Genomic DNA, 26418 nt, shown 5'->3' with positions numbered 1-26418 from the left:
TGGCTCTCCGCATATGAAGTTTAGTGCCCCCTATTCTAGAGAAGTGCAGGATATTGAATCTGCAGGACTTGGTGATAGACACGGTCTGAAGAGACTAATTACACTCGTCCCTCACTGTCTGAGGGACACTGAAACACATAGGTGCTCAAATCCCTTATATAAAATGACTTAGTGATTGCATACAGGGGCCTCCCAGGTGGCTCAGTGGAAAAGAATCCACTTGTCAATGCAGGAGACACAAGAGATGCAGGTTTGATACCTGGGTAAGGAAGATCCCCTGGAGGTGAGCATAGCAACCCACTCTAGTATTCTTGCCTGGAGAATCCCATGGACAGAGGAACCTGATGGGCTACAGTCCATGAGGTCACAAAGAATTGGACAGGACTGAGCAAGTAACACACACACACACAGATGCAGGGCTTATGTGGCTAAAACAGAGAAATCCCAGGGAAACTGAGACAGTTGGTCACTGTAGGTGTTGGCAAGATATCTAGAGGGAGAGTCAAGAGAGAGCTGGAAGTGCTTTCTGAATTTGTGTGAAGCTCAACAGCTCTCTGCTGCTGACAGCAGCCCCTGGCTGACAGCCAGCAGAAAGAGGGGGCCTCAGCCCTACAAGCACAAGGAACCAGATTCTGGCCTCAGCAGGGAGCTCGGGAGTGGATCCTCCCTGGTTGAGCCTCTGGATGAGAATGCTACCCAGCTCACACTTCTTTCTCTGCACTGCACAGCTTGTTGGATCTTAGCTCCTCTAGCAGGAATTGAACCCGTGCCACAGCAGTGAAAGTTCCTAATCACTGGACCTTCAGGGAACTCCCCCAGTTTTGTTTGCAGCTGAGTGAGACCCTGAGCAGAGGACCCCTAAAACGTGCCAGATTCCTGACCTGCAGAAACCATGAGATAAGGAACATGCATTGTTTTAAGCAGCTATGTGTGTGATAACTCGTTACGTGGCAGCAGCTGACTAGCACACCTCCTCTAAGAGGTCCCTGGCTTGCTCCCTCCTGCCACAGGGCTTTTACGTATTTTGTTCTTACTGTATGAACATCTGTTGCTTCCACCAGGCACTGCCTGGATTCCTGTTTATCCGTCAGAACTCATGTAACTCATCCCTCCATCAGGAAGCTTCCCCTGACCCCTGTCTAGATCAAAGCTTCCTTTTGACAGAGACCCAAAGCCCCATGGACGCAGCAATTATTGTAGCCACAATTTTAACTTACTTGGGTCTCTGTCACTAAGATTTATGCTCTGTGAGCTGAGAATCACATCTGTCTCATTAAGAGCCGGGTACCCAGCACAGAGCAGCCAGGCCTGGCCGGTCCTAAATATCAGATTGACGGAGACAGTGAATGGAGCTTCTATGTTCAATGCTAAATAGCAGTGGGGCCCCTCTGTGCCCTAATGATGGTGATGACAAGACAATTTGGAGAACACAGGAATCCTTAGAAAACCCAAGGGGTAGGGGGTGACAGGGCCAGCTGGGGCTGAATGAATGTAGTGTATGTGTCTGTGGGGGGGCTGTCAATGAGCTCATACACTACACTCGTGTTTCTAGCCCTAATCACAAAAGTGAATCTTGGTGTCTTTGTCCTTAAAACATTTCATCAAGTGATTCTTAGAGCTTCTCTGGCTACTCAGACAGCAATTCAGCTCAAGTGTAAGAATAAAGGGGTGAGCATTGTACGACCTTGCTCCCCACCTCTGCACTACTCCCCTTTCTTACCAACTCTGGATGGTGGTGGTGAGGTGCAGAGTGGCTGTTCCCAGTAGGACGTGTTACCTTGATCGGATAGGACATTCTGGCTGGGCCCCGGTGTGGGGTTCCAGATTTAACAGTAAACATACAGCACACCCAGATAAATTTGAATTTCAGGCAAAGAACAAATACATTTTGGGGAGACTTCCCTGGCAGTCCAGTGGCTAAGACTCTGTGCTCCCAATTCAGGGGGCCTGGGTTCGATCCCTGGTCAGGGAACTAGATCCTGCATGCTGCAACTGAGATCCAACATAGCCAAATAAATGACTTGAATAAAAATTTTTAAATGCTTTTTCTTAATACAAGTATGTTCCAAATTTTGCACAAGACATGTTAGGAACTGTATGTGTCAGGTTCTCTAGAGAGAGAAGCAGTAGAATGGAGAGGAAGACAGACAGACAGACCAGAGTTAGCTCACAATCATGGGAGCTGGCAAATGCAAAATCTGCAGGGCAGGCTGGAGACCCTGGGAAAAGTTGATGTTGCAGCTCAAGTACAAAGGCTACCTGGAGGCAGTATTCCTTCTTTGGGGGGAAACCTTGATCTTTTCTCTTAAGGCCTTCAACTGATTGGATACAGCCCATCCAAACTACAGAAGTTCATCTGCTTTACTCAACATCAACTAGTGAAATGTTAATTATGTCTTCACAGCAATGTCAGGAACCATGTTTGGTCAAAAGCCAGCATCATGGCCTAGCCCTGTGGACACACAAAGTTAACTATCGCAAGACGTTTTTGTCATGTGTTTTGTTTGCTTGTTTGTTTTGGCTGAGCTGTGTGGCGTGTGGGGTCTTAGTTCACTGACCAAGGATCAAACCTGTGCCCCTGTACTCGAAGCTTTGAGTCTTAACCACTGGACCACCAGGGAAATCTATAGGTCTTATTCATCTGAAATTTAAGTTTGACTGGGTATACTGTATTTATGGGCTTTCCAGGTGGCGCTAGCGGTAAAGAACCTGCCTGCCAATGCAGGAGACATAAGAGATGTGGGTTCAATCCCTACATTGGGAAGATCCACTGGAAGAGGGCATGGCAATCCACTCCAGTATCCTTGCCTAGAGAATCCGATGGACAGAGGAACCTGGTGGGCTACAGTGCACGGGGTTGCAAAGAGTCGATACAAGTGAAGCAACTTTGCACGCACACACTGTATTTTATCTGATGCGCAGACCCGCTGTCCATCCATACGGGCCTACAAAGCAGCTCCATTCCCCCCAGAGAAGCACCTGGCCAAGTGCTCACCTTCATGGAGCCCTGTCAAGGGAAGTAGAATGGGATTGTCTCCCCACTTCCTTCTGGGTGGTGTTCAAATGGGGAAAGAGTGTGTCAGAGGCCAGATATGAGTCATTCTCTGCCCACGCAATGGAGGCAGCATCCATGCGGAGCAGGGGTGGGGGTAGGTAATGAGATCCACCGCTGCAGAGCCATAAAGGTGACTCATCTCCTCCTAGACAAAGGCTTCTCTGCAGGCTGAGGCTTTAGAGTAGAGGTCTGCTCAGGTCTCATGAATGGAAGGGAGTTATCCAGCCATGTCGGGGGCAGGGATATGCTGTGAGTGGGGAGGGCTGAACACATTCAAGGCTCTTGTAGTTGCAAGGAGCAGAAGCCAACTGCCTGAAGTGAATTTATTGGCGCCTGACACAGAGACACTTCAGAGGCAGAAGTGCCGGAGTTCAGCCTGTCACTACCTCTCAGCTCTGCTCTCTGTGAACTGAGAGTCTGAGATCCTGGATCCTGAGAGGCAGGAATTAGCCAGATGGCAGCAGGCATTGTCTTCTGCCCATTTAACAGAGAAGGAAGCTGGAGGCCAGAGCTGTTAGATCTCACAGCTTATTCTTACCCTTTGTTGTTTTAGTCGGTCAGTCATATCTGACTCTTTGCAACCCCATGGACTGTGGCCCAGCAGGCTCCTCTGTCCATGGGATTTCCCAGGCAAGAATACTGAAGTGGGTTGCCATGCTGTCCTCCACGGGATCTTTCCAACCCACGGATCGAACCCTTGTCTCTTGCATTGGCAGGTGGAATCTTTACCACAGAGACACCATCCTCCCTAATAAGAGATTTAAAAATATATATATATATCATTAATTGTTATGATGGAGTCAGCCTAATGCTAAAATTTTGCATATTCATAAAAATGCCATTGTTGTAAAGCAACTATACTGCAATAAAAATTAATACAATTAAAAAAAAACAAAACGGGACTTCCCTGGCGGTCCAGTGGTTGGGACTTTGCCTTCCAAATGCAGGGGGTGCAGGTTCCATCCCTGGTTGGGAAGCTGGGATCCCCCAAAAACCAAAGCATAAAACAGAAGCAGTGTTGTAACAGATTCAGTAAAGACTTAAAAAAAAATTTTTTTTTAATGGACTTCCCTGGTGGCACAGTTCATACGACTCTACCTGCCAATGCAGGGGACGCTGGTTTGACCCCTGATCTGGGAAGATCTCCTATGCCACAGAGCAGCTAAGCCAGTGTGCCTCAACTACTGAGCCTGTGCTCTAGAGCCGGGGAGCCGCAATTACTGAAGCCTGCGTGCTCTAGAACCTGGGCTCCGCAACAGGAGAAGCCACTGCAACGAGAAGCCCGAGCACCACAGTGAAGAGGAGCCCCGCTGTCTGCAGCTGGAGAAAGCCCAGCAATGAAGACCCAGTACAACCAAAAATAAAATTTTAAAAAACTTGAAAGAATGAAGCCATTGGGAATTCTCTGACAGTTCAGTAGTTAGGATTCTGTCTGCACTTTCGCTGCCACGGCTGTGGGTTCAATCTCTGGCTGGGGAACGAAGGTCTCACAAGCTGTGTGGTGCAGCCAAAAAAAAAAAAAAAAACCAAAGCCATTAGTTGACTTTCAGATAGCATTTAATGGATGAAGGAGCATTGTAGTCACTGTTATACCACACCACAACATCACCTCATGCTTAATGGCTTAAATCAGCTCACATCTGTTAACCAGAGTCCAGGCTCGCCTCAGGCGCTATTGATGGCAGCTACATTTGCACAAGCAAGACCCGTGCTTAGGGAAAGAGAAGTGCCGCCCTAGCTCTGACCTCACTTTTCTGCCTCTCTCCTGCTCGCCTCCAGGTCTCCGTCCCTGTGTCCGGGAGCCATGGAGCCCACTGCCAGTGACTTACAGCTGGTGCCTGGAGCCACCAAGGACGTCCTGGCTGCAGATGCCATGTGCTGCCGGGCGGCCCTGTCCACTGTTGTGGCCACCAGCATCGTCCTCGTCATCCTGGGAGTCCTTGTGGGTGAGTGGCCTGGGCTTGCTTGGGTCCACACACCAGGAGACTGGCAGAAAGATGCCCAGGAGTCGCTCAGGGGTGTCCCAGAGCAAAGGGTCGAGCGTACAGGCCCCGGAGGCCACCAAGAGCGAGGCAGGGGGCCCGGCACTGGATGTTGCCCTTAGCGCCAGGCTGGGCCCTGGGAGCCTGGGCGCTGCGGTAATACCTGTGAATTTCGGGTCTCCCACATGTGGGGTTCTTAATGGGGATTCATGGCCAGGGTGAAATGGAGACCAGTAGGGAAATGGAATTTATTTTGAGAAATTTGGAAAGTCCCCAAAAATATAAGAAATGAGTGAGCAGTCATTAACTTTCCCACCTCCCACAGTCAACAGTGGCTCCCACTTTATTATTATTACTTTTTGTCATGGCACACAGCATGCTGGATCTGAGTTCCCCAACCAGGAACTGAATCCATGCTCCTGCTGTGGAAGCACTGAGTCTTAACCATTGGACCCCCAGGGAAGTCCCTCTCACTTCATATTTGAAGTCCCTCTCACTTCATACAAAATAAGGCTTCCCAGGTGGCGCTAGTGGTAAAGAACCCACCTGCCAATCCAGGAGGCATAAAAGACACGGATTCGATCCCTGGGTCCGAAAGATCCCCTGAAAGAGATGGCAACCCACTCCAATATTCTTGCCTGGACAGTCCCATGGACAGAGGAGCCTGGTGGACTACAGTCCATGGGGTTGAAACGAGTCGGACACAACTGAGCGCACACCCACACATACAAAATGATGACCCGTTGTGAATGCTGTGGGCTGCAGTTACAGAAACACACGGAGGTCTTTTCATGTCAGTGGAAGGCTCCAGCAGATGCCTGCCAACTATACAGAGTTCCAGGGCTGCCCTGCACCTCCGCATGGTAGCCCTGAGCCCCAGTGCCATTTAGACTTAATTTAAATGACAGGTAAAATCCAGTTCCTCCATCCCTGCCAGCCACATTTCACGGGTGGCTCGTGGTTCCTGCAGGGGAAGCTCAGATCTAGGACCTTCCACCATCACGGGAAGTTCTGCTCTGACCTGAGCTCCTTCTGAGATATCTGAGTTTCTTAGTTCTGTGTGGAGGTGTGAAAGTCACCCTTCGTTCATGAAATGATGATGGTAACTGGCAGTTTTGGGGGGAAATGGTGTCATGTGGCAAAATAATAAGTTGGCAACCCAATGTGGGATGTATATATTTTAATATTTTAAATGTATAGATGTATGTTTGTGAATATCTGGACTAGCTGGAAGTCTGGCATGGCTGATAGATGCCCTCTGATGGCTGTGAGGTGAAGTGCAGGAAAACTGGTTTTTGTGTGTGCATGGACGCACGCGCCGCCCCCCCCACCCCCAACCCTGTCCCCCAGCAGGTGTCAGTTTCACAACTCCATTCTAGAAGCACAGATACATTCTCGGACAACAGTTAGATCAAATCTCCAGCAGAACCTCTGAAGCCAAGGAAGGCTTTAAGAAGCACTTAAAATTTAAAAACGATTTTAAAATTACAGTTCAAATTTGTCCCCTTCCCAGACAGCTCAGAATTTTACTCAGCGGTGTACAGTTTTACATGGGCCCTTGGCTGGACTATTTCTCCAAGTGCATGGGAGCCATGGATATTTCAGAGGAAAAGTGTGGGGCTTATTGGGGGCCCAGAGCATAAGCACTTGTGTCCACATAGCAGGGTTCTTATTACCTTTCTTTTTAGCTCCTTGCAGGAGAAAACAACCATTTTTAGAATTGTTTTAGTCTGTTTGTTCTATCCATTCAATAAGTAAATATCTAAATATCTATCTGGATGAATATTCATTCCAGTAAATAGAGCTGGGACCTGACTTCCATAGTGTAGATGACAGCTACTTCTATTTTTAAATTAAAAAAAATTTTTTTCCTTTGGCCGTGCCAGATGGCTTGTGGGGTGTCTTAGTTCCCCGACCAGGAATTGAACCCAGGGGCACAGTAGTGCAAGTGCTGAGTCCTAACCACTGGGCCAAAGCACATGGCATGTGGGATCTTATTTCCCTGAACAGGGATTGAACCCAAGCCCCCTGAATTGGCAGCTCAGAGTTTTGAAAGATTGCTGCTACAAGCCATGAATGATGCTGGGATTCTTGGCCTCCGGAGGAGAAGAATTCCATCTGGGGCCAGTGATGAGGCTTGATCGCTCAGAGCTTTTTGTATAATAAAGTTTTATTAAAGTATAAAAGAGAGAACCCTTCTGACCTAGACATCAGAATGGGGTGGAAAGAGTGTCCCCTTGCTAGTTTATAGTAAGGAGCTATATACCTATTAGCAGGCTGCTAATTAGAGAAAGGAAATGCCTCAAAACTGAGAGAGTTGCACCAGGTCCCTCCATCACAACATGCATTTTGAGATAGCATTGTCACAAGGTGAGTTATCCTAGGCCATAAAACAGTTGACATGAATCTTGAAGAAAGGCAGATTTCCAAGTAAGTACATAGTTTCATTAACTTAGCTTAAGAGAATATTTCCATGAGTAAAACATTCTGGTTTGTTGAGCCCTTATGTTCTGAGTCTTAGGCCAAACCAACTTGAAGAAAAGCAGATTCTAAGATAAATACACAGTTCATTAACATAGCTTAAGAAAAACATTTCCATAAGAAAAACTGCATTGGGTAGCTCAAGGTTTGAGAAAAGTCAAGTTCAGGTGGAACCAGGTGTCTTCATGGCAACACAGAATTTTAAAAGAAACCTCCTTTTAATTTTGCGTAGAGAAGGAAGAAAAACCTCTGACACTCGTAGTTTGTTCTGACACTTACAGTCTATTTCCTCCGCCTGGGGACCTCTAGCCTTCCTGCCTGTTACCCTCTCAGTTTTAACTATTGGACCGCCAGGGAAGTCCCCCTGTTTTTAAAATTTAGCAAGTATGATCATTTTTGACTGGGGGCCCCTTTGCCAGTCTTGCATATTTTTTGACAGAAACAGGTGTCTTCGTGTGCTCTGTAGGGTTATATTCTTTACTTTAAGACATTAATGTTCTTTGCTGTATGCGGTTCCCACAGTGTTTCCAACAGTCGGAAGCTGTGTTGTTCAGAGGGTGGCGGCACGGGTGGGGGTCTGAGGGTCCTGGTATCCCTGACTGTGGCCATGCCCCTGTCATATTAGATGCCCTCTTCCAGGGAAAGTGAAAGTGTTAGTCATTCAATTGTGTACGATTCTTTACGACCCTATGGACTGTACCCCACCAGGCTCCTCTGTCCGTGGGATTCTCCAGACAAGAATACTAGAGTGGGTAGCCACTCCTTTCGCCAGGGGATCCTCCCGACCCAGGGATCGAACCCTGGTCTCCTGCTTTGCAGGTGGATTCTTTATCATCTGAGCCGCCAGGGAGGAGGTGGGAATTGCCCCAAAGTTGAGGTAAGGTCTTTTGAGGCCATTTCAGCCATTTTTGGCTGAAGTTGACCTGGGGCCCCGGGCCAGGCGTTTCTAGGGAGAGCCAGCCTTCCCCTTAAGGGAACCTGGGGACACCTGGGGCTTTTGTGCTGGACCTGGGGGCCTTCAGGTGAGTGATGGGTGAGAGCGGATGAGGGGGCATGCAGTGACTTCCCTGACGGTCCAGTGGTTAGGACTTGCAGGGGATACAGGTTTGATCCCTGGTAGGGGAGCTATGATCCCACATGCCTGGTGGTCAGAAACCAAAAACATAAAGCAGAAGCAATGTTGGAGCAAATTCAATAAAGACTTAAAAAAATAGTCCTCTTTAAAAAGAAAAAAAAAGAGCACTGTTAATAGTCACTCAACCCCCAGGGAGTCAGCCCACCCCCATTAGTTGGGATGAGCAGCCCTGGGGTGGTGGGGGGCCTTGGAGGCCTGCTTCGCTGACTGAGCCCTGCCCCTGCAGTGGGCGCTCTCACGGGGCCCTGGTCTCGTCCGCAGCCTCCCTCTCTACACAGGGCGTCGACGTAGAGCACATGGCTGAGCTGCGTGGGATCCGGTTTGCCCCCAGCTTGCAGCAGGAGACCTCAGAGTACTACCGCACGCTGACGCCCGCTCTGGAAATGCTGGTGAGGGTCCTGGGAGCCAGGGGTGGGGGCGGCAAGTGGGTGGCCAAGGGCTCTGACTGAGGCAGCAGGGCAGAGGGGAGACTGAGGAAGGGAGAGGGTCCATGGGATGAACAGGGCGCAGCTGGTGCTTTCTAGAAAGCAGGAGATGGCAGCATCAGGTGGGAACCTCCGACTATAAGACCCATAGGTCTTATTGGAAGGTTGTAAACTGCATTTCAGTAGAGAAATCAGAACTTTCCTATGTGGCTGGTGGGAATCTGAAAAGGGGCAGCCTCTGTGGAAAGCAGTGTGGCAATTTGACCCTGATGCTGGGAAAGATTAAGGGCGGGAGGAGAGGGGGGCAGCAGAGGATGAGATGGTTGGATGGCATCACCAATTGAATGGACTTGAGTCTGAGGAAACTCTGGGAGTTGGTGATGGACAGGGAAGCCTGGCGTGCTGTAGTCCATGGGGTCACAAAGAATTGGACACGACTAAGCATCATGTATGGATGTGAGAGCTGGACTGTGAAGAAAGCTGAGTGCCAAAGAATTGATGCTTTTGAACTGTGGTGTTGGAGAAGACTCTTGTGAGCCCCTTGGACTGCAAGGAGATCCAACCAGTCCATCCTAAAGGAGACCAGTCCTGGGTGTTCATTGGAAGGACTGATGCTGAGGCTGAAACTCCAATACTTTGGCCACCTCATGCAAAGAGCTGACTCATTGGAAAAGACCCTGATGCTGGGAGGGATTGGGGGCAGGAGGAGAAGGGGATGGCAGAGGATGAGATGGCTGGATGGCATCACCGACTCGATGGACGTGAGTTTGAGTGAACTCCGGGAGTTGGTGATGGACAGGGAGGCCTGGCGTGCTGCAATTCATGGGGTTGCAAGGAGTCGGACACGACTTAGCGACTGAACTGAACTGAATGACGAACAGCAATACCACCTGACCCAGCCATTCCGTTCCTGGGTGTCTGCCCCAGAGAAACAAAAACGTGTGCCTACACAGAAACCTGCACGTGATGCTCACAGCACCATGAGTCATGATAACCCCAAAGGGAAAGCAACCGGACTGTCCATCAGCAGATAATGGATAAACAGCTGTGAACCCTTCACACCCGGGAGCATCACCCAGCCCTGACACTCACTACGACGTGGAGAGAACACGACGCTCAGTGAGAGAAGCAGACACAGAAGGACACGAAGGGTGTGACTCCACTGACGGGAAACATGCAGAGCAGGCCGATCCACAGACACAGAGAGTGGGTTCCTGGTGGTCAGGGGCTGTGGGAGGGGATGGGGGGGTAACTGGTAATGGGGATGGGCTTCTTTTGGAGTGATGAGAATGTTTTAAAATCGTGGTGAGCTGTACAAATCTGTGAATGTACTAAAACCCCATCTAACTGTATACTTTTAAAAGTTTTAAAAGTTTTAAAAACATAAGAGTTTTTATGGTAGGTGACTTATACCTCTTTTGTTTTGGCTGCATTGTGTGGCATGTTGAACTTCCCTGACTGGGAATTGAACCCATGCCCCCTGCAGTAGAAGCACAGAGACTTAACCACTAGACCACCAGAGAAGTCCAACTTATACGTCACTTGTTTTTTTTTTTTTTTTTCCCCATGCCATGTGCCATGTGGGATCTTAGTTCCCCTGAAAGTGAAAGTGTTAGTCACTCAGCCGTGTCTGACTCTTTGTGACCCCATGGACTGTAGCCCACCAGGCTCCTCTGTCCATGGGATTCTCCAGGCAAGAATCCTAGAGTGGGTTTCCATTTCCTCCTTCAGGGGATCTTCCCCACCCAGGGATCAAACCCAGGGCTTCCGCATTGCAGGCAGGTTCCCCTTCCCAGGGATGGGACTAATGCCCACTGCATTGGAAGCGCAGAGTCTTAAACACTGGACCTCCAGGGAAGTCCAAATTCATCCATTTTTAAAGTGACATTTAGTACAGTCACAGAGTTGTGCAACTATTACCTCTAATTCCAGGAGCTTTCATCACCCCAAAAGGAAACCCTGTCTCCCCATCAGCAGTCACTCCCATCCCCTCCCCAGCCCCTGACCACCAGGAACCCACTCTGTGTCTTCGGATCGGCCTGCTCTGCACGTTTCCCGTCAGTGGAGTCACACCCTGTGTGTCCCTCTGTGTGCTTCTCTCACTGAGCACCGTGTTCTCAGGGTCCGACCACGTGGTTGTGAGTGTCAGGGCTTCTCTCCTTTTCATGGCTGAGGGATGCTTCCGGGTGTGGAGGGACCACATGTTTCTCCATCATGTGTTGGTGGAGCTGTGTTTTCACAGGCGTGCCCTGGGACTGCCCACCCCATTGCTCACTCAGCAGTGTGAACTGACTGCACGCACGAAGTTGAAGAGGAGGTGCTTTTCTCCTCCTCCCCCGCTCTCCCAGCCAGGGGTCTCCATGGGGTCTCACATTTGTGGCTGCTGTTTCTGTTGCAGTTTGTCAGCAGCTTTCAAGAGACAGAGTTGGAGTCCAGCTGCCTGGGCTGCACGGTGCTGAGTTACTGGTGAGTGAGGGCCTCCTGGGGGTAAAGGATCTTGGGGGACCCCTGGATTTGCAGAGAATTCCAGCTGAGAAGTGCCCTCCCTCTCAAGGCCAATGTCCTCCCCACCAGGGAGGGCAACGCCAGCGTCCTGGTGCGTTTCCGGCTGCACTTTCTGCTGCTGGCCCTGTGGACGCCAAGCCCAGGCCTGGAGGAGCAGCTATTGCAGCGGGGACTTCATGCGAGGCTGCAGGGCCTCGGCATCCCCCTAGCCCCCTATGGCACCATTGTGTCTGCCCAGCTCACAGGTGAGTGACCCCAGGCTTGTGGCAGCCCCCAGCCCCCTGTGGCACCATCGTGTCTGCCCAGCTCACAGGGGAGTGACCCCAGAGACAAGGAGACTTTGGGAGGGATGTGCTGGGAGAGGGGAGCCAGGTGGAAGTTTCATTAAACTTGACACTTTCCATAATCGACCCTTTCCGTGATGAGGAAACATATATACATTGCTTTACCTTCAATGGTAGACACCACAGGGTGGCAACTTGTAATTATTTTCATCTTTGCCGCCCATTGGGTCTCTGTCAAGATGACTCAACCTGGCTATCATAGCACAAAAGCAGCAAAGACAATATATAAACAAATGGACACTTATCTGTGTATCGATAAAACTTTCTTTATAAAAACAAGTGGTGGGCCAGATTTGGCCCCTGGCCCCCTGGTATAGAACTAAGCGTAGCTGTTATGCTCGAAATTCTAAGATTACTGTGTGTTGGGATTTGAGAGCCAGATGTGATTTCAGAGTGTGCAGATTGAAAGATTGTTGCCTTGGCCTGGCATGGGAGGACATTTAGTCCCCTTCTACCACCCCTGACGCACTTGGTGTCTTAGTAACCTCGCCAGAGCTGAGAGAGATTTCTGCACAGATGAAATTGTTTCAGGTCCACACCATCCACTCCGGCAGCCACCTTCCCCATGCGGCTGTTGTGCTCTTTATTATGAGGAACGGAATATTTGATCTGACTTTATCTCAGTTGAGTTAAGTTAGAATTTAAGTGGCTCCCAGGTGGACAGTGCAGTTCCCTGCTTTGCAATATGATGTTGTCAAAGAAATTCGCCACTTGCTAAATACTCTTTTATCTTTTCATTTTGCTGCAGGAAGCCAGAAGGGGCCGCTGACAGAAAGAGACTTAAAATCAGGTATGTTTTGATGAAATGATAAAGAAAATGTGGTGTTTACACCACACATGTACACATATACACAATGGAATACTACTCAGCCATAAAAAAGAATGAAATAATGCCATTTGCAGCAACCTGGATGGACCTAGAGATTCTCATACTAGAAGTAAGTCAGGCAGAGAAAGACAAATACCATATGATATCACTTATATGTGGAATTTAAAAGATGTTACAACAAACTTATCTACAGAACAGACTCAGAATATTGAGAACAGATCTGGGCTTGCCAAGATGGAGGAGGGTCAGGGAGGGAAGGATTATGGGTTTGGGATTAGCAGATGCAAACTGTTGTATATAGGATGGATAAACAGTGAAGTCCTGTATAGCACAGGGAACTATTAATATATTCAATGTCCTGAGACAAAACCTAATGGAAAAGAATATGAAAAAGAACATATACACGTGTAACTGAATCACTTTGCTACACAGCAGAATTGAACACGTTGTAAATCAACTATTGCTGTTGTTCAGTCGCTCAGTTGTGTCTGACTCTTTGCGCCCCCATGGACAGCAGCACGCCAGGCTTCCCTGTCCACTATCTCCAGGAGTTTGCTCAAATTCATGTCCATTGAGCCATCCAACCATCTCATCCTCTGTCATCCCCTTCTCCTCCAGCCTTCAATCTTTCCCAACATTATGATCTTTTCCAGTGAGTCGACTCTCTGCATCAGTTGGCCAAAGTATTGGAGCTTCAGCTTCAGCATCAGTCCTTTCAATGAGTATTCAGGGTTGATTTCCTTTAGGATTGATGGGTTGGATCTTCTAAATGTCCAAGTGATTCTCAAAAGTCCTCCAGCACCACAGTTTGAAGGCATCAGTTCTTCAGCGCTCAGCCTTTTTTATTTTCCAGTTCTCACATCTATTCATGACTACTGGAAAATCCATAGCTTTGACTATATGGACCTTTGTAGGCAAAGCAATGTCTCTGCTTTTTAATACGTTGTCTAGGTTGGTCATCGCTTTTCTTCCAAGGAACAACCGTCTTTTAATTTCATGGCTGCAGTCACCATCTACAGTGATTTTGGAGCCCAAGAAAATAGAATCTGTCACTGCTTCTATTGTTTCCCCATCTATTTGCCATGAAGTGATGGAACTGGATGCCATGATCTTTGTTTTTTGAATGTTGAGTTATAAGCCAGCTTTTTCACTCTCCTCTTTCACCTTCATCAAGAAGCTGTTTAATTCCTCTTCACTTTCTGCCATTAGGGTGGTGTCATCTGCATATCTGAGGTTATTGATATTTCTCCCAACAGTCTTGATTCCAGCTTGTGATTCATCTAGCCCGACATTTTACAAGATGTACTCTACATGTAAATTAAATAAGCAGAGTGACAATATACAGCCTTGACATACTCCTTGCCCAATTTTGAACCAGTCTGTTGTTCCATGTCCAGTTCTACCTGTTGCTTCTTGACCTGCATACAGGTTTCTCAGGAGGCAGGTAAAGTGTTCTGGTATTCCCATCTGTTTAAGAAATTTCCACAGTTTTTTTGTGATCTACACAGCCACAGGCTTTAGCATAGTCAATGAAGCAGAAGTAGATATTTTTCTGGAATTCTCTAGTTTTTTCTATGACCCAGTGGATGTTGACAATTTGATCTTTGGGTTCTCTGCCTTTTCTAAATCCAGTTTGAACATCTGGAAGTTCACAGTTCACATACTGTTGAAGCCTAGCTAGGAGGATTTTGAATATTACTTTGCTAGCATGTGAAATGAGTGCAATTGTGCCATAGTTTGAACATTCTTCTTTGAGATTGGGATAAAAACTGCCCTTTTCCAGTCTTTCAGCCACTGCTGAGTTTTCCAAATTTGCTGGCATATTGAGTGCAGCACTTTAACAGCAGCATCTTTTAGGATTTGAAATAGCTCAGCTGGAATTCCATCACCTCCACTAGCTTTGATTGTAGTGATGCTTCCTTAGGCCCACTTGACTTCACACTCTGGGATGCTCTAGGTAAGTGACCACACAATTGTGGTTATCCAGGTCATTAAGATCTTTTGTGTATAGTTTTTCTGTGTTCTTGCCACCTCTTCTTAATATCTTCTGCTTCTGTTAGGTCCATACTGTTTCTGTCCTTTATTGTGCCCATCTTTGCATGAAATGTTCCCTTGGTATCTCTAATTTTCCTGAAGAGATCTCTAGTCTTTTCCATTCTATTGTTTTCCTCTGTTTCTTTGCATTGTTCACTCACAAAAGCTTTCTTATCGCCCCTTACTATTCTCTGGAAGTCTGCATTTAAATGGGTATATCTTTCCCTTTGTCCTTTGCTTTTCGCTTGTCTTCTCTTCTCATCTATTTGTAAGTCCTCCTCAGACAACCATTTTGCCTTTTTGGATTTCTTTTTCTTGGAGATGGTTTTGATCATCACCTCCTGTACAATGTTACGAACCTCCATCCATAGTTCTTCAGGCACTCTATCAGATCTAATCCCTTGAATCTATTTGTCACTTCCACTGTATAATCATAAGGGATTTGATTTAGGTCATACCTGAATGACCCAGTGGTTTTCCCTACTTTCTTCAATTTAAGTCTGAATTTTGCAATAAGGAGTTCCTGATCTCAGCCACAGTCAGCTCCTGGTCTCTGTTTTTTGTTTGTTTGTTTTTGCTGACTATATAGAGCTTCTCCATCTTTGGCTGCAAAGAATATAATCAATCTGATTTCAGTATTGACCATCTGGTGATGTCCATGTGTGGAATCATCTCTTGTGTTGTTGGAAGAGGTGTTCACTGTGATCAGTGCATTCTCTTGGCAAAACTCTGTTAGCCTTTGTCCTGCTTATAAATCAACTGTACTTCAATTTTAAAAAATCAAGTATGTTTTTTCAGCCCCTTGCCCTCTGCCCAATTTTCTCTGTTTGCAAACACCAAGAGAGGTTTCCTGAAGCTTCTTTAAGGCACACAAAGGAAATCCCTCAAACACAGTAAATGCTAGTTCTGTGCACTAGCCTTTTATGGGGAAGATGGAGTCATGGTCCTGTGTGAGCAAAGGATTTAAAAAATGAGGCACTTTTAATTGTTCAGAGCTAAGCATAATTAGAAGAAGGCATTATATTTTTTAAGTGATGTAATGTTTTTGTTAAAAGAAAAGACAGCAAAAAGTTTTGGGGGGGCGGGAAGAGTATGGACCACCTAGAATTTCACTGCTTTAAATATTCTGATGACTGCCCTCCCAGCTGGCTCACAACATGTGTTATAACAGTGTCCACCCCTTTGTGACCTCACGGACTGTAGCACATCAGCCTCCTTTGTCCATGGGATTTCCCAGGCAAGAATACCCGAGTGGGTTGCCATTTCCTTCTCCAGGGGATCTTCCTGTCCCAGGGATTGAACCCATGTCTCTTGCATCTCCTGCATTGGCAGGTGGATTCTTTTACATTTATTCAGCTTTATATCAATGGTTCCGAACTAGGGGTGGTCCTGCCCCCAGGGGACACTTGATGATGTCTGGGAAGCGTTTGTAGTCATGACGGCTGGGGAGCTCCTGGCATCCAGAGGTGGTGGGCTGGCGAAGCTCTCCACCCCACAGTGCCCAGGACGGCCCCCTCCCCTGCAGAGAATGACTGACCCTAAATGTGAACCTACACTTCAGTGACAAATTTTATGTTATATGTACTCTACTACAATTTAAAAAATCAACTTCACCTATTTCTTTTTTTAAAAAATGGATGGTAGAAATGTACAAGTGCACACAGGGGGCATGTATGCTTGGGTTACACAGCCGGCCCGGGTGCTGACTGGCATTCTGGTGTGTTACCTGTCTGTACTCACTCTGAGAAGATTGTTTCAGAAAGACTCAGTGAAAAGGAAGCAGAGAAGTGATGTTTTTCCTGCTCTGGAGTTTCTGCCTGGAGAGAGAAATCTCTGTGCAGACAGGAGAGATGGCGTGAGGTCAAGTACCTGGTTCTTGTCTGCCCTCAGGCCACTGTCCAGGGAATGTCTTTTCCTGCGGGAACAGCCAGTGTGTGACCAAGGTGAACCCAGAGTGTGATGACACCGCGGACTGCTCCGACGGCTCCGACGAGGCCCACTGCGGTCAGTCTGCCTGTCTGAACTGGCCCACAGGCCACATTGCCTTTCCAGGGTCAGCTGCTGGCTCTGCGCTCTGGCCCACTGTGCCCATCACATGCTGTCGTGTGGGTCTGGCATTCACTGAAGCTGGGCAGAGAAAGGGAGGGAGCACCTGTGATATGACAAGAAACGTGAGCAGGAAGCAGAGGAGGGAGAGCTCGAGGTGTGTGGGTGAGAAGGGAAGATATCAGGCTGATAAGAGGTCCTGGTCAAACTGTGGGAAGCCTCGAATACCAGGAACTGGAGGTCTGTCCTGTACATAGTGAGGAGTCACCAAAAGGATCTGAGCAAGGGAAAATTACAGTTGAAATGTCGTAAGAGTAGTCAACATTTTTCTAACAATGCTAGCCCATGCGATAAGGCAGGAACAGTGGTATAAGTATTGGAAAGGAAGAGGGAAAACTATCAAAATTTGGATATGATTATCTAAATGAATCAATATATTGACTAAAAGGAGATTGGAAAAATAAGACAGTTCAACAATGAGGAGGAGATAAATCCTAGCACATAAAAAAGTTATTGCTTTTCTTTATACAAGAACGAACAGGTTAGAAGATATAATGGAAAAAATCTCACTGTTGATCAACGTGTGCTCAGTCGCTCAGTTGTGTTTGATTTTTTGTGACCCCACAGACTGTAGCCTGCCAGGCTCCTCTGCCCATGGGATTTCCCAGGCAAGAATACTGGAGTAGGTTGCTGTTTCCTCCTCCGGGGGATCTTCCTGACCCAGGGATTGAACCTGTGTCTCTCATATCTCCTGCTTTGGCAGGAAGATTCTTTCCCACTGTGCCACCTAATCAATAGGAACACAAAATAAACATTTCATGTCTATAATAGCAATTAAATAGAATTAGGAAATGTTGCTGAAGGACATAAAAGGAGACTAAATAAACAGATATGGCATCCTATGAAAAGATGGACATATAAAGACTTGGAAACTTTCAAAATACATGGTGAAGAACACATTCATAGTGTCTGGTGCCTGGATGTGCAAGATAATATAGAGGCTGGTTGAAATTGGCAGGTGTGGTCAGGAGTCCCTGCAACCCCCTCAGACTCAGTGATTCACTGGAGGTACGCATAGGACTTGGTAAAGCTGCAGTATGTGTGGTTATACCTTCTTACAGTGAAAGGATACAGCTGAAAGTCAGCAAAGAAAAGTGCAGAGTCCAGGAGAGACAAAGCTCAAGCAAGCTTCCGTTTAGCCTCTGCCAGTGGAGTCAGGTGGACAGTGCTTAACCAATTTGCCCAGAAGCATATGTGGCATCACACACACAGTGTTTCCAAGCCGGAGGAGCTCACCCAAGTCTTGGTGTCCAGGGTTTTGTGTTGGGGGTTGGTCACATAGGTACATAGCACTCATATAGCTGAGTTTAGTGTATGATTGTCTTGGATCTGCCAAAACAGAGGACCTCAGGCTCAGTGGATGAGACAGCAGAAGTTTACTCTCTCCCTGCTCTGGAGGCTAGAAGGCTGAGAGGAAGGAGTTGGCAGGGCCAGTTCCTTCTGAGGCCGTGAGGGAGACTCTGTTCCATGTGGTCTCCCAGAATCTGGTGCTTTGCTGGTTCAGATCTTTGACATTTGGATGTGGGGACCGTGGGGATGAGAGACTGGAGACAGATGTGCCAGGATGGCCCCTGTGCAACTGCAGTCCTGCCTTCTGGGGGTCCTGGTTGGTGATCTCTGTCTTGCAGACTGTGGCTTGCAGCCTGGCTGGAAGACAGCTGGCAGGATTGTGGGTGGTGTGGAAGCGTCCCCAGGGGAGTTCCCTTGGCAAGTCAGCCTCCGTGAAAACAACGAGCACTTCTGTGGGGCCGCCATCATCAGCGCCAGGTGGCTGGTGTCCGCTGCCCACTGCTTCAACGAGTGAGTCCACGTCCCTGCAGGCTCAGAGCCCACCTGTATCCCATCTTCCTTCCACTCTGGGGACTCCACTACCCTGGGAGTGTCCTTGGAACTCGCTGTTTTCTTTCCTTCTCTTTTCTTTTTGTTAAATCTGAATGTATTTTAATTGTGGCAAAATATACATAACACAAATTTACCATTTCAAGTGCATAGCTCAGTGGCATTAAGTACATTCACATTGTCTGCCATGTAATCATCCCCACCATCCATTTCCGAAACTTTCTCATCTTCCCAAATTGAAATGCTGTCCCTTTAAACACTAACCCAGGGACTTCCCTGGTGGTCCAGTGGTTAAGACTCCACGCTTCCAACACTGGAGACACTCAGGTTCAATCTCTGGTTGGGGAACTAGGATCCAGCAGGCCAGGTGGCCAAAAAATAAGAACCAATCAACAACAACCACAAAATATCCATACTGACTCCCCATCCCCCCCAGCCCCTGGCCCTGCCATCTACCTCCTGTTTCTGTGGCTGACTCCTCTAGGACCCCCTGTGAGTGGGATCAGTGTTTGTTCTTCTGTGTCTGGCTTCTCTCACTGAGCATCGTGTCCTCAAGGTTTATCCAGGTTGCAGCAGGTGTCAGTTCTTTCCTTTTTTGGTTAAATAATATTCCAGTGTGTTGTTGGACATGTCTGTTCATTTATCCATCGATGGACACTTGGGGTTCTCCTGCCTTTTGGCTGTTGTGAATAATGCTGCTACAAATGTGGCTGTGAGAGTATCTGAGTCGCTGCTTTCAGGTCCTTTGGGTATGAACCCAGAGGTAGGATTGCAGGCTCATATGCTGGTTCTATGTTTTCTCCTTTGAGGAGCCGCCATCCTGTTCTCCACGCGGCTGCACCGTTTTCCATCCCCACCAGCTGTGCGCAAGTGTTCCAAGGTTTCCACATCCTTGAGAAGTTCCTTTAACGTTTGTTGTAAAAGCGGGTGACTATGTGGGTGGTCTGGCGGGCTTGGCTGGCCACACTGCCCTGTGTGGATGCTGTGGGCTGCTGTTTAGTGGGTCCTGGTCACGAGCTCTCTAGTTGTGGGATCCTAGGGGGCCCGGGGCTAGTGCTGACTGGCGGGTGGAGTCTGGATCCTGAAGACTGAAGTGGGGTCGTTGCCCACCCACTGGCAGGTGAAGCCAGGTCCTGGGGTTGGTGCCAGACTACTGGCAGGCAGAGCTGGTTCCTGGAGTCTGGCTGCAGGACCCGGGGATCCCAGAGCTGGTGTCAGATCATTGTTGGGGGTGGGGCAAGGGGGCTGGTTCCATACAGTCATGTATGGGTTCCAGAGTGTCCCAGAGGTTGCACTGGCTTGCTCGTGGGCAGGGCTTGGGCCTGGTCCCAGGGCAGGGTCTGGCATGCCTTGTGGGTCATGGTCTTCTTGCATCTGATGTCTGCCACCTAAGGGCTTTCCCAGTGGCTCAGTGGTAAAGAATCTGCCTGCAGTGCAGAAGCCACAGAGACATGGGTTTGATCCCTGGGTCAGGAAGATCCCCTGGAGGAGGGCGTGGCAACCCACTCCAGTATTCTTGCCTGGGACACGGCATGGACAGAGGAGCCTTGTGGGCTACAGTCCATGGGGTTGGACCCGACTGGAGCAACTTGGCGCTCACGGTGTCATCCCCCTAGTGGGTGAGGCTGGTCTAGCAGGTTTTCTGTGGTCTTGGTCCTCTGGTCGGCAAGGCTGTGTCTACAGGTGGCTATGGGATTGGGGGCGGGGAGGTCTCGAGGCAGCCTATCTGCCAATAGGTGGGCTGTGTGCCACCCCCCACCCCGATTGGGTAGCTGCCTGGCTTTGGGTGTCCCACTACCTGGCACCTGCGGGCCATTGGGTAGGGCCAGGTCTTGGGGCAAAGAGCCAAGGTAGCTTCACTAACATCAGTGTTCACGTGGCTGGATGTTCCCCAGTATGCCCCTCACTGGTGTCTATGCCCCCAGGGTGACCCCACAGCTGCCACCCCCACCTCCCCAGGAGACCCTCGGAGTCCAGCAGGCAGGTCTGGCCCAGGCTTCTATCGAATTACAGCTTCTGCCCTGGGTCCCAGTGCATCTAGGGTTCTCTGTGAGCCCTTTGAGGATGAAGCCTCCATCTCCCCCGTCCTGTGAGGGCTCCTGCAGTTAAGCTCCACCAGCCTCCAAAGACAGAAGCTCTGGGGACTCCTCTTAAAAAAGTGTTGGACCCCTGGGCCAGGGGGCCTGCTGTGCTCAGCCCTCTCGCTCTGGTGGGCAAACCTCTGCAAAGCAGTTCTTCTCCAGCTTGTGGGCCGCGCGCCTGGGGGCACGGGATTTGACTGTGTCATGAAGCTGCCTCTCCTGTCTCGCTGTGTCTCCTTCTCGGCGTCTTTAGTTGCAGGAGATCTTTGCTGGCAGGCTCCAGTCTTTTCCGTCGATGGCTGTTCTGCAGAGAGTTGCCATTTGGGTGTGCTCCTGAGAGGAGATGAGCTCAGGGTCTCTGCTGTGTCATCTTGGTGGAGCTCCCCATTTCTCCACAGCCTTGCCATTACTTGTTACTTTGTTTGCTTGTTTTGTTTTTTATTAGTTTATGTTTTTTGGCCACTTGGCATGCAGGATCTTAGTTCCCCAACCAGGGACCAAACCCATGTCCCCTGCTTTGGAAGTGCAAAGTCCTAACCACTGAACCACAAGGGAAGTCCCTATTTGTTTAATAATGACCATCTTAGTGGCTGTGAAGTGGCGTCTTATTGTGTTTATTTTTAATTAATTTGTTTTAAATTGGAAGATAATTGCTTTACGCTATTGTGTTGGTTTCTGCCATACATCAGCATGAATCAGCCACAGGCATGCTTATGACCTCTCCTTCTTGAACCTTCCTCTCACCTCTCACTGTAGCTTTGACGTGCATTTCCCTAATGATCAGTGATGCCGGGCATCTTTTCATGTGCTTATCGGCCATTTGTGTGTCTTCTTCGGAGCGATGTCTGTTGAGGTTCTTTGCCCGGTTTTGAATTGGGTCGTTTCTGGTTGTTATTGAAGATGGTCAGAATCTTTACAAACCAGAGTGGCCAATCAGAACGGAGCTGGCCAAAGGAAGGGGAAGGTTCTGGAAGGCTCTGGGTGTGCCAGGCATTGCTAGTTGGTTGTTTCCATCTGAGGAGTCCTTGGGGAGAGGGCAGGGCAACAGGCAACGTGGACTTCCCTGGGAAACCACTGCCTGAGAATATCCGTGGGTCAGGCGGTCGCTAATTCCCAGGGTAACCTGGCTCTGGTCCTGGGAAGACTATCTGGGGGACACAGGTCACATAAGCAATGACATTCAGGTCAAGAAGAGTTGTTTTCTTTTTATCATTTTAAATTTCATTCCTCTCATCATTTTATTATGAAAATATTTCAATAGAAAAGATGGAAAAATAGTACAACAAATACCCATATGCCTGTACAGTAAGTCCCCTACATACAAATTAGTTCCATATTGAGAGCACATTCATTAGTCCAGTTTGTAAGTCTAACAAAGTTAGCCTAGGCACCCAGCTAACACAGTCGGTTATATGCTACTGTACTGTAATAGGTTTATGATATTCTTTATACAAATAATACATAAAAAGCAAACATAAAGCATAAAGAAAACATTTTTAATCTTACAGTACAGTCCCTTGAAAAGTACAACAGCTGGCATACAGGGGCACATTCACACCTTTGAAAGTTCCCAGCTTGAAGATTTGTATGTAGGGGATTTACTGTACCTGATTTCAAAAGTTGTTACTATTTCACCATATTCTCTTTCTCTCTTACTCTCTCCATCTGGCTGTATCTATAATCTATACCCCCCACACCTCTTCATACATACATATCCTTGCCAAGCAGTTTGAAATTAAGTAGAAAACATCATAATGCATCACCTCTGAGGCACCCTTGCACATTTGGACAACTAAAAAACAGTCTTGAATACACATATACCATCACACCCGAGGAAGTTTAAATGGCTACACGGTATCATCTAGTGCACAGTCCTCGTTCAGTGCCTCCTCTCCTCACCCTAATCCCGGCCCTGTGGATCCTGTCTTTGTTTAAAATGTTGATAATTCATGCACCGTGTTTTAATTTTTGTGCATTCGTTCTGATTTTTGCCAATGTTTCATGGAAAACATTCCCATCAGTTTCCATGGCTGAGTTTGGGGGCACCTGCCTCTTGGGTAAGTGCCCCGCTCCCCTCCCCACCCTTCCCACCCCACCCCTACCCCCCGGCTCCAGCCTTGGTGCGCCTCTGAGCCAGGGTCTGTCTGCCCCGCAGATTCCAGGACTCCCCGGAGTGGGTGGCTTACGTGGGCACCACCTACCTCAGCGGCTCAGAGGCCAGCATGGTGCGGGCCCGCGTGGCCCGGATCATCACACACCCATCCTACAACTCGGACACAGCTGACTTCGACGTGGCGGTGCTGGAGCTGGGCAGACCCCTGCCCTTCAGCCGGCACGTGCAGCCCGTGTGCCTGCCGGCTGCCTCACACATCTTCCCACCAAGGAAGAAGTGCCTCATCTCAGGCTGGGGCTACCTCAAGGAGAACTTCCGTAAGCACCCACCTCCTGCAGCTAGGATGCCAGCACAGCACAACCAAGCAAACATCACATGGTCTGGCCTGGTTAGCTGCGAGTTCGGTATTTGCAAATTCGCCCACTTGCGAAAATGCATCTGTCCCCCCAGGTGGACACTTGTAGGGGACTGTGGTCATCCACAATGTGCGGAATCTTCCCAATGAGGTGGCGGAGCTTGGTGACCCCCTGCCTTCTTGGCTCTGCTGAGACTGGAAACTGGTGTCCTTTTTCTGGTCTATTCACCACCATGGTGTTTTTTTTTTTCTTTCATTTTCGTGCTTTCTGTGGCAAGTTTGACCAAATCTAAACAGGCCCCAAGCATAGAGCTGACGTGCTGACTAGGGTCCTAAGCGCAGGAAGGCTGGGATGTGTCTCATAGGGAAGAAATCCATGTATTCAATGAGCTTTGTTCAGGCAAGGGTTATAGCGCTGCGCTATGGACTGTGAGCTCCCTGTTAGTGAATCAACAACACAGGATAAGTGAGGTGTCTCTAAACAGAAACACACGAACTGTCGTGAGGTTATGTGTGGATTGGCTGTGACCAGGGTCTCAGGGGAGCCTGGCCCTGGGAGGGTGGGGCAGGTTCACTATCAGTGTGGGGGTAACTATGTCAAATCAACTGTGATTGATGGTGAGAGGTGCTAGGAAGGAAACAAAAAGGAGTTGGGGTCGGGGACATCTTTAGGAAAGGGCCTGAGATGGTGGTGCCTAATATAAGATCAGGCATCCCTATTCCAGGGGTTGGGCAGCAGGCCATTCAGAGAGAGACCCCTGCCCACACGGAGCCCCCAGTCCAGGCTGGCACTGCCTGCTGGAACTTCTGTCGGTGGCAGACACCCGCCGTGTCTGTGCCATCCACTAAGGGAGTCAGCAGGCCTGTGACCGGGGTTGGCGTGACTGAGATACTGAATTCTCCGTTTCATTTCATCGTGATGAGCTTCAGTCTGCATTTAAATAGCCTTACGAGGCCAGTGGCTATTGTGTTGGACAGCACAATTTCCGGGGCAGTAGACAGTAAACAAGAAAAGTGACAGATGGTGACGTACCAAGTGGAGTAAAATCAGGCAGGGAGGCAGGGGCAGAGGGCTGCAATTTAAAATAGGAGATGAAAGGAAGAAGGCAGACAGATTCCACAGGGACAAGCCTTGTAGGCAGCTGGAATGGCATGTGCAAAGGGCCTGGGGTAGCCAGGATAGGTGATCCAGGCTTGGGCATTCAGGTTCAGCTGGGGGTAGGGAAATGCCCTGGAGGGTTTGAGGGAAGGCTACCTAATTTGGTTTAATGTTTAGTCAAGATAGGACTACTGCCAGGCTAAGAAAAGTTTCAAGCAGGGAAGTGGGGGCTCAGGGTGGGTAGGTTTGGGGAGGGGAGGGAGGAGCCTAATCTTGAGATGTCCAGGCTGGGAGGGTAGTCAGTGGGCACTGGTGGGCCTGGCTCCTTTCTGAGCTGGGGCTGCAGCAGGTCGACCGCACGGGGTGGGGAAACAAGCTCAGGTTCCCAGCGCGGGGGTGTGGACTGCCGGGGTCCTGGGGTGCTCCCCCCTCATCTCTCCCCGTCCCGAGCAGTGGTCAAGCCGGAAATGCTGCAGAAGGCCACTGTGGAGCTGCTGGACCAGGCCCTGTGCACCAGCCTATACGGCCACTCACTCACCGACAGGATGGTGTGTGCTGGCTACCTGGACGGGAAGGTGGATTCCTGCCAGGTGAGCCCAGCACCTGGGAAAGGGGCCAGGGGCCCCAGGGGACGCCCCACCAGCCCCTGAGGTCCTGGGAACAGCCCCTCATCCTCCCACCCGAGGCTCCCCTCTCCCAGAAGTAGGGGGGGGTCTTCTGTCTCTGGTCCACCACCAAGACCCTCTGCTGGGTTGGTCACATGGCTGTGGGTTTCCTTTTTAGTTTGTATCTTTGCTGTCCTTTCGAAGGCCTGGTGGGTGGGGAGAGGCTGCTAATGAGCTCTGGTTGCCACGTGAGAGCGGAGACTGGAGAAAACATCGGGAAATAGCAGGAGAGTGCTTGTGTTTAAGGACGTAAGAGTGCACGGTGAGCTGGGTGTGAGGAGGAGGCAGAGGAAAGCAAGACAGGAGGATGCTGTGGCTGCCCGTGAGATGACTGGAGGTTCCTAAGCCACTGGTGATACTATCCAAGATCTATGGGGCTAAGGAGAGGAGGGGATATTGTTTATATGGGCTGGGTTTTTAACTGCCAGTGGTGGAACTGAAAGAGGCCTTAGAGATCCAGAGTCCAAGTGTCCTATTGTATTTTTTGAGGCGGAGACTGAGGTTCTGAGATGTGAGTTTTCAGCTTGTGAGGAAACACATCCCACAACCAGGGCTCCCCCTGTGACCTGTAGCTCTGGATCTGGGGCCAGATGTGGCTGGGGAGCCCCAACCCCTCCTGAGGGTGTGCCTCTGTCTCCCAGGGTGACTCGGGGGGCCCCCTGGTCTGCGAGGAGTCCTCCGGCAGGTTCTTCCTGGCTGGCATCGTGAGCTGGGGAATCGGCTGTGCGGAAGCCCAGCATCCAGGGGTCTACGCCCGAGTGACCAGTCTGCGGGACTGGATCCTGGAGACCATCGCTTCTGCAAGCAAGCCTCCAGCCCCCACAGTGGCTCTCGCCTCCACCACTCTCAGCACTGCCTGGCCCACCAGCCCCAAGAGCCTGGTGACTGACACCCTCACCAAACCCACACTGGCCCCTAGCACTATGCCTCTAGACTTGGCCACTGCTTCTAAGCCACAAGGTATTTTCTGGGGAGACAGCAGCAGTGTGTGTCTGCTCTGCACAGGGTCGGATGGATTTGGTACTGGCTTTCTGAAGCACTCTGGGGAAGAGATGGGTGATTGATTAGTGATGTCTGTCAAGTGCATGGGCAAAGGCATGTGGTCAGCCTTCACATTTACTGCCCGATTCACTGGTAGCTCAGCAGTAAAGAATCCACCTGCAATGCAAGAGACCTGGGTTCAATCCCTGGGTTGGGAAAATCCCCTGGAGAAGGAAATGGCAACCCACTCCAGTATTCTTGCCTGGAGAATCCCATGGACAGAGGAGCCTGGTGGGCTACAGTCCATGGGGTTGCAGAGTCAGATGTCACTGAGCATCAGCAAAACTCAGGCCATCCAGGAGGGTGTACTCAGAATATCCTGAAGGTTC

The 26418-nt window shown here is 49.3% G+C and overlaps 1 protein-coding gene across 2 annotated transcripts in view; it reads left to right on the top strand.

Moving 5' to 3' along the window:
- Positions 1-26418, top strand: part of TMPRSS9 (transmembrane serine protease 9) — a 56938-nt gene that overhangs the window by 21888 nt on the left and 8632 nt on the right. The window contains exons 2-11 of one of the 2 annotated variants that reach the window (XM_010807063.4): positions 4835-5001; positions 8915-9042; positions 11477-11544; positions 11653-11828; positions 12676-12717; positions 16681-16794; positions 18525-18696; positions 22972-23246; positions 24837-24973; positions 25690-26008. In XM_010807063.4, coding sequence (XP_010805365.1) covers positions 4860-5001; positions 8915-9042; positions 11477-11544; positions 11653-11828; positions 12676-12717; positions 16681-16794; positions 18525-18696; positions 22972-23246; positions 24837-24973; positions 25690-26008 — 1573 coding nt within the window. In that variant the 5' untranslated portion in view covers positions 4835-4859. Of the gene's footprint in view, positions 1-4834; positions 5002-8914; positions 9043-11476; positions 11545-11652; positions 11829-12675; positions 12718-16680; positions 16795-18524; positions 18697-22971; positions 23247-24836; positions 24974-25689; positions 26009-26418 lie in introns of those variants that run through there. The other variant, XM_024995039.2, reaches the window with a different exon arrangement.

Source organism: Bos taurus, chromosome 7 (genome assembly GCF_002263795.3).
Source record: "Bos taurus isolate L1 Dominette 01449 registration number 42190680 breed Hereford chromosome 7, ARS-UCD2.0, whole genome shotgun sequence".
In the NCBI taxonomy this organism is placed as follows: Eukaryota; Metazoa; Chordata; class Mammalia; order Artiodactyla; family Bovidae; genus Bos; species Bos taurus.
Note: the sequence above shows the minus strand (reverse complement) of the source record. Positions and strands in the feature narration are given on the sequence as shown.